The 7,327-nt window shown below is 37.9% G+C and overlaps 1 protein-coding gene across 1 annotated transcript; it reads right to left on the reverse strand.

The window, feature by feature from the left end:
* Nucleotides 1–3,480: 3,480 nt before the first annotated feature.
* LOC143557620 (LEAF RUST 10 DISEASE-RESISTANCE LOCUS RECEPTOR-LIKE PROTEIN KINASE-like 1.1) lies at nt 3,481–6,086 on the reverse strand. Its single transcript, XM_077046657.1, has 4 exons — nt 5,375–6,086; nt 5,162–5,200; nt 4,595–4,831; nt 3,481–4,502 (listed from the first exon to the last, which is right to left on the reverse strand). The coding sequence occupies exons 1-4, from the start codon at nt 6,084–6,086 to the stop codon at nt 3,481–3,483; spliced, it is 2,010 nt and encodes a 669-aa protein (XP_076902772.1).
* Between the last annotated feature and the right edge of the window lie 1,241 nt (nt 6,087–7,327).

The raw sequence follows: 7,327 nt of genomic DNA on the forward strand, positions 1-7,327 counted from the left end.
CCTCGTTCGTTTTTCCAACTGGGCATCAGTGAACCCCAGTGGAATATTTACTGCACTTGCCCCGGCTTGGGTAGTCGGGGTAGTGTTCGTAAGATTTGTATAACCGCCGGTGTTCCCCCCAGTTGCTGGGGTTGTGGTTACCGGGGTTTCTTGGTCGGTTACTGGCCTTGGGACCGGAGTAACGTTAACCATTTCTTCAGAAATTTTGAAAAAACTAAATTAGTTCTAGCTTTTATGCACGGATGGCGCCAATGAAGAAACACTAAGTGAACCCTGGGCAGATTGTAGATAATCTGGGGGTTAAGTAATGTTTCCCACAAGGATGAGGTCTAGCAGAGAAGGTTGTTCTTCAGGGGACCTGCAAAATAGACACCGTAAGCTCGTCACTGAGAAGAGGGGGGGGGTTCCTCCTTGTGACCACCCTCCGGCGTGAGAATCAGACTAGATTGCTCTGAATATAAGTGTATATTAAGAGATTGCTAGATAAGATTGAGATATCAGATGATGTCCTTACCATTCCAAGGTGTTGGAGTATTTATAGCCGAAGGTAGGTTTCCTAGAAGGTACAGCCTGCTGAATAGTATTCCTGTTCCACCAACAGTGGACTACGCACAGGCCATGCTAGTTGGTGGATAGGCTACGGCCAACAGTAAAGGTCGGCTGTATACTGTTCCTTTACTGCCGGCTACGCACTGTTCCACCAACTGTAGGCTGCGCACGTCCCATCGTAAGGGTTGGTGAGTAGGCAGCGGCTAATAGTGACAAACAGTACTAGAGGGTGCTCCTCCTCGTATTGTTGTCGGTGAGCTGTCACCCTGTGATTGGTTCATGGGCTGCTCTGGTCAAATTGTCTGTTCCGCCCATACGTTAGTAGGTATAGTACGAAAGACCTTCCAGAAGCATACGGACTGGCTCATTTAGGCGGGAGTATTCCCGCCTTGCTCATTCCTTCATGTGACTGCTGAAGTAGCGAATGCCTTGTGCGTGTAGCCTTGCTGTTAGTGCGGGTAGCCTTCCCTGATGGCTTGTATCCGCAGCTGCGGGAACAGGCGGGGTACTTCGCTATTGGGAGGCTTTCCCTGCGGGTACAGCTGGCGTACTGCGCGTAAGGTTCTCTGAGCAAGGTGGGTCCTGCTGGAGCAGTTGGTCATTGCGCAGACGTCCCTGTTCAAGGTGAGTCTTGCGGGTCCAACTGGGCTCTGCTGGGACCTACCTCTTCAAGTAGGGAAGGTTTGAAAACTATCTAAACTAACTAATTATGAGACTCAGTATATATAACTATATAAATATCTTCCACCTCTTTGTGTATATATGGGAAGCCAAAAGTCTATATTACCGGTCGACTTCTCCTTCTTGGCCAACCCCATAAAAACACAATTAATCCGTGTGTTCTCCTCCGTTCATCCTTAACCCCTTTCAAACGCAAAAATAGATATGTTGAAAGTTTCATGTGGTTTCCATCTTCCCTGTAGTCCAGTTTGGAGGACAATTATGTTAGTCTAATTAAATAGATGGGTCATGGCCCTTTACTTTTCCACGGGGTGTTTTTTTTCTCTGTTCTTTTTCTTAAATTTTCTTTTTCCACACACCATAAATTGTACATATTTTTATTCAAGTGACTTAATTCTTTCTAGACGCAATATATAAATGCATCTTAATACTGCTACGTCAAAAAGCCTTTCGTTCACAGAAGTTTAATAGAAATTGACAGCATTAGACAAGGTTTAAACCTTTAATGGCAAAACATTTATTAGAAAAAAAATTAGTGAAAAAGTTGCAAATTTATTAAATTGGTTGCATGCTGATGATATGTGCCCATATCTGTTAATTATAATGATGGTGAGTTGATATATCTGTAAATTTTGATGATATGGGCTCCTATACATCTCATACTCTCATTTCTGCTTGGACAAACTGCGATACACATATTAAAACTTCTAATATTTTGTATTTTGAGTTTGATGTTGAGTTTGGTTTGGTTTCCTTTGCTAAGATAATTTGCATGTTTAATGAAGTTTTATAATTTGTTTAATGGGTATAAAGAAAATACGAGTTTAAGTTCAAGTTGGTAAATATGAGGAAAAAATATTTATGCATGTCCACTTCACATACTTATTGCCTTCGGTTTTGAGGTGAAGAAAAGGGACCAAGGGGCAAGGGTAAATACACTACGTATAAAAGTTTTCGGGCAAAAAGGGTAAATACACTTAAGGAAGCGTCGGTGCTGCCATCACCAGCAATACTTTACGAATCATTTTTCGGTCTTGAGGTTTTGCCAATACAGTAGAAGGACTTTTAGCAATGAGCAAAACACAAAATATTATATTAATTATGCAAGGATGGCAAGTATGAGATTCTTCCACTTGCAACCTTTGTTGCAACCTCGATAGTCAATATAAATTAATCAGAGCCAAACGATGCCCAAAATCATTTGATACTTAACCTGTTATAAATCAAGCATATATGTTTTAATGTTTTATAGACAAAAAACTTAGTTCACCTTTTTAGTTTAAGTCACACCAAGAAATGTCTTATTTCTATTACATGATTAGAGATAACATATTAACCACAGTTTGCATTTTAAATTAATTTTTATTATTCGGTTTTTTAATTCGGATGAAAATATGGTTTAACCAAACCAAAAGTTGCATGGTACACTGATTTTGCAAAAAAAGGTCAAAGCTGCTAATTTTTTGTTTGACCAAACAAAAAAGTGCCAATCAGTCAAAGGAACGCAGCTAGCAGGTTAGGTTCCTTTTTTTGCTTGTTAATTGGTCAGTTCCGGTTCGTTTTGTTTTTAGGGGTATCCAAAATTTGCTTCGGATTACATTTGGTTTCGATTCATAGAATTGCATATGGGTTGGTTTCGGTTACAGGTTAAAATCAATTTCAAGTCATTTGTCTTTAGTGTGTGGATACGTAGTTTTTACCAGCCTAACGCAATGCGCATGCCCCAACCAGTATAGCTTAAATTCCAAATTAAAGAAGTTAAAAGAAGTCTATTTCTTCCTTTTAAATCATGTGTCATATAATTAACTTTTACTTTTGAATGAAATGATATAACTCAAATTAACCTTGAAACAAATAATAATATATTAAAGTAGTTTATGTTTTGATCAAATGATAACTCTGTTTCTCTCGTATATATAATATAGTTGTATTGTTTAAGCACGCTCTTATTCATTAACCTACAAAATAGAATAAAAGTAGTATATATATTTTCATACTTAAATCAGTTCAATTAATAATAAGTAGCATGTAAATAATAGGACCTAAAATAAACAGAGCTTGCTAAAGTAAAGTTTATATTGAGCTTAAACTAAAACATGCTCAAAGTATAAAACGAGCTCTCGAGCTTTGCATTTATGTATAATTTCATTAATAGAAAAGTATGATACAGAATTAAAAGTAGATAGACGACTTGATTATCTCATTCTTCAATGAATACTTTTATGATTTTTTTTAAAGGATGCTTTCATGTCATCCTTGTTCCCCGTGAGCTTTTATGTACGTATTGCTATCATTTTTCATTGAGAATCTATCTCCATAGCTGCTTTGCGTAGTTGTAGCACTGGTATTGCTTGGCCATTCACTTGTGACGGACACGGGTGAATGCAAGAAATCTTTCAACAATACGACGGCATCATTGGTTTCAGACAAAGGCGGCACATTCAAGGTTTGCAAGTTTCTAATGCTATCATAAGCATCTATCCTAACCACAGCTTTAATATTCATCAACACATCTAGGACCTCACTCATTGTAGGCCTCATATCTGAATCATACTGTAAACACCTAAAAGCCAGTTCTGCTACTAGGGTTATTGTGTTCATGACTTCAGGATTCCTATCTGATCCTAAAGCCGGGTCGATTAGCTGATCAATTTCGCATCTTTGTATTTTGTTTAAAGCAAAGTTAGCCAAACCGACCTCATCCTGAGACCTGTTTAAGTCGATAGGCACCATTGACGATATAAGTTCAATCAAGACTACTCCAAAGCTGTAAACGTCACTCTTATCTGTTAATTGATAGCGTTGGTGATATTGTGGATCCATGTATCCTGGCGTTCCCTGAAGAGCTGTTGACACATGAGTGACATTATTCGATATAAGCCGTGAGAGACCAAAATCTGCTACTTTGACGCTGAAATTATGATCAAGAAGAATGTTGGTCGACTTTACATCCCGATGTAAAATTTCTGAAGCATGAAGGTACACCAGCGCACTAGCGGTTTCAATGGCAATATTCATCCGTATCGGCCATGTTAGCAGGTTTTGAGCTGCTTGTTTTCCATGCAAGTGACCTGCAACAGTGCCATTGGGCACGTACTCATAAACAAGGAGAAGTTCATGGCTTTGTCTTGAGGTGCAACCATAGAGAACGACAAGGTTTGGGTGTCTTAAATTCGTGAGGATTTCAACCTCATTTTTGAATTGTCGGACTCTATTGTAGTTGTGCTCATGAAGTTTCTTAACTGCAACTTCTCGGCCGTCTTTGAGTTTACCTTGTTTGGAAATATAAAAATATTAGTTTATGAGATTTTAAGTAAAAACTGAACAATCAATGACGTTTTTATTTGAACAATTAAATTCTCACCATAATAAACAGCTCCAAAACCTCCATCACCTATCTCTCGAGAAGTGTCAAAATTTTGGGTGGCATCTTCAAGCTCCTTATAGGTGAAAACAGAGACGCCAAAGGAGAGACTTATGTCTTCAAGTTTTTGAGATTTGTTCCTTGATAAAACATAGGAAAAAGGGTTGCTCTTACACTGACGCCAAATTATAAAGATGACCAAAGACAGTATGATGATCAAGGCTGACCCAACGATAACTAAAACAAGAAAAAAACAACAGATTCATGGACATATAGAATTAAAATTGGGAAAGCCAACACTATTAACTTCTACACCTGCTTTCTTTGTCTTTTCAAATTTTCATTGTTATTAATAATTAATGTTAGAATTATAAAACAATAGTTAAATTGTGCAATTAGGAATTATGTTTGTGACCTGATCCAACCGGAAAACTTTGAGTCACATAGTAGTAAATTGTGCAATTAACATGACTATTAAGGCTGATCCAACTATAACTGAGACAAGAAAATGCAACAGGTTCAGGTGCATATCCAATATTAACGCGTAGAATTGAAGATGCTTCTTACCCGGAATCTTAATCCCCCGTTTTCTACCTCGTATTTCTTCTGATATCAAATAACAAAGTATCAGTTATTTAATATATATATATATATATATGACCATGAATCAACTTCAATAATAAATAGGATCACAGATTCAAATAAACAAAAGTATATGTTATAGGACAAGAAATTTCCAGGAATACGTAAGACAAAATAAATTAAAGCAGCTATAAATACCCCATATGACGTCTAAACAATGAACATCATGTTGATTTCCGGTAACACACTGTTGGCGATTTTTCTGACAGTCATCACAGGAAGGTGTCAAAGTAAAATTAATGAAGGCGGAAGAATCGAGAAGAGAAAATATGTTAGTTTGATCTAGTCCTGGACTAATTGTTGACAATTTCGCAGGTAGCTGCACAACTTGGCATGTATGTGGGAGGCCACTTGGAACTGTTCCATTGTAGTAGTTATAGTAGAAATTGTGATCTTCGCATCCCTTATAGCTACTGTAATTAAGGTGCCCAAAATAAGCGACATTTTTTGTGCATTTAAAGAGAGTGATGGAGGAAGTTATTGAAATGGAATACAAAAGAGGGCTCGGAGAAGTGAGACTATTCACAAGCGCATCACAGCTTTTATTCTTCACAAGCTGGTCAAATGGTAAGCTCCAGACGAGTAACGAATTTTGATTAAAATCTAAATTTCTTACAATATCAAACGACCATCCTGCAATTTGAATCTCTCCACCTATAGAAGTACATTTGACCTTGATCAACCCACATCGTTTGTCCGTGGCATTGTAAAATGGGTACTTGAACGGGGAAAATGTTGGACAACTGAAACTTTCTGGGCATACAGGCATAGAAACGTTGTTTGATATAGCAGAATGAAGGAGTGGTTGACAAGCCAGAATAATCAGCACGGAAAATAAGACGAGAATCATCCTTTCAAATTCCTGTAGAAGGGATTAGAGAACTACCCAACTTATAAACTGACAATTCAACTTGTTTCATTCACTTTCTATGCAATAACAAATAAATAGACATTTCATAACATTGGTCATTGTTTTCCATATTGACTAAAACATTAAAAAAATTGACATATTGATTCCTGTCCTTCATTGTAAGGCCCCGTTACCGGTAGCCCTACTTTCGTGTTGGATTTACTCATAAACGCGGTTCTAAATATCAGAGTTAATTAAAACATTCGCGGAATATAAAAGCTTTCATAAAACATTTCATAACAAAACACATCTTGTCTTAAAACATCATTTTGTCTTTCAAAATAAACGAAACATTAAACTTAAACGCCTTGAGTCTTCCGATGCCAGCCTCTTATTCAGTGCCACGTGTCTTCTCAAGCGAGCTGCCTCATCCGACTCACCTGCGTACATACTAAAAGTCAGCTACGCTGAGTGAGTTCTAGTTAATCATACACTATACAATACACATAAAATTATATTCTTTCATTCATACTTTCATACTTTCTTTTGTATTAACTTACTTTCATATCTTACGTTATAAAGAGCATTACGCCCTACATTCCTCGAGTATTATTAGGGCTCGGTACCCTCCTTCCTCGAGTATTATTAGGGCTCGGTACCCTCCTTCCTCGAGTATTATTAGGGCTCGGTACCCTCTTTCCTCGAGTATTATTAGGGCTCGGTACCCTCTTTCCTCGAATATTAGTAGGGTTCGGTTCCCTAGTTCTTGAATATTAGTAGGGTTCGATTCCCTCTTCGTTACCATACAACCATACATCATACCTCGAGTATTATTAGGGCTCGGTACCCTCCTTCCTCAAGTATTATTAGGGCTCGGTACCCTCTTTCCTCGAGTATTATTAGGGCTCGGTACCCTCTTTCCTCGAATATTAGTAGGGTTCGGTTCCCTAGTTCTCGAATATTAGTAGGGTTCGATTCCCTCTTCGTTACCATACAACCATACATCATACCTCGAGTATTATTAGGGCTCGGTACCCTTTTCGTAACTATACAACCATACAACCATCATTTCCTTCTTTTATTAACTTTATCACGTTCATACACATAAGCATACATATCATACTTACCTTATACATAGCGTTACAACCTGACAGTACGTGCAATATCCGAAGATCGTTCACGTACCCTCAAGCAATCATTCATACATATCACATCATTCACATAAGGCATACACTTATCTC

The sequence above is a fragment of the Bidens hawaiensis genome, unplaced genomic scaffold (assembly GCF_021521415.1).
Source record: "Bidens hawaiensis isolate Kalapana, Puna unplaced genomic scaffold, B.hawaiensis_p1.1 tig00019074_1, whole genome shotgun sequence".
Lineage (NCBI taxonomy): Eukaryota > Viridiplantae > Streptophyta > Magnoliopsida > Asterales > Asteraceae > Bidens > Bidens hawaiensis.

Bases quoted from the DNA above. Each gene is read 5' to 3' on its own strand.
- LOC143557620 (XM_077046657.1), bottom strand. From the start codon at position 6,086: ATGATTCTCGTCTTATTTTCCGTGCTGATTATTCTGGCTTGTCAACCA. The intron at 5,201-5,374 runs GTATTTATAGCT...ATTTGATATCAG, and splicing joins TTGTTTAGACGTCATATGGG to AAGAAATACGAGGTAGAAAA. The intron at 4,503-4,594 runs GTGAGAATTTAA...TTTCCAAACAAG, and splicing joins TTTTGGAGCTGTTTATTATG to GTAAACTCAAAGACGGCCGA.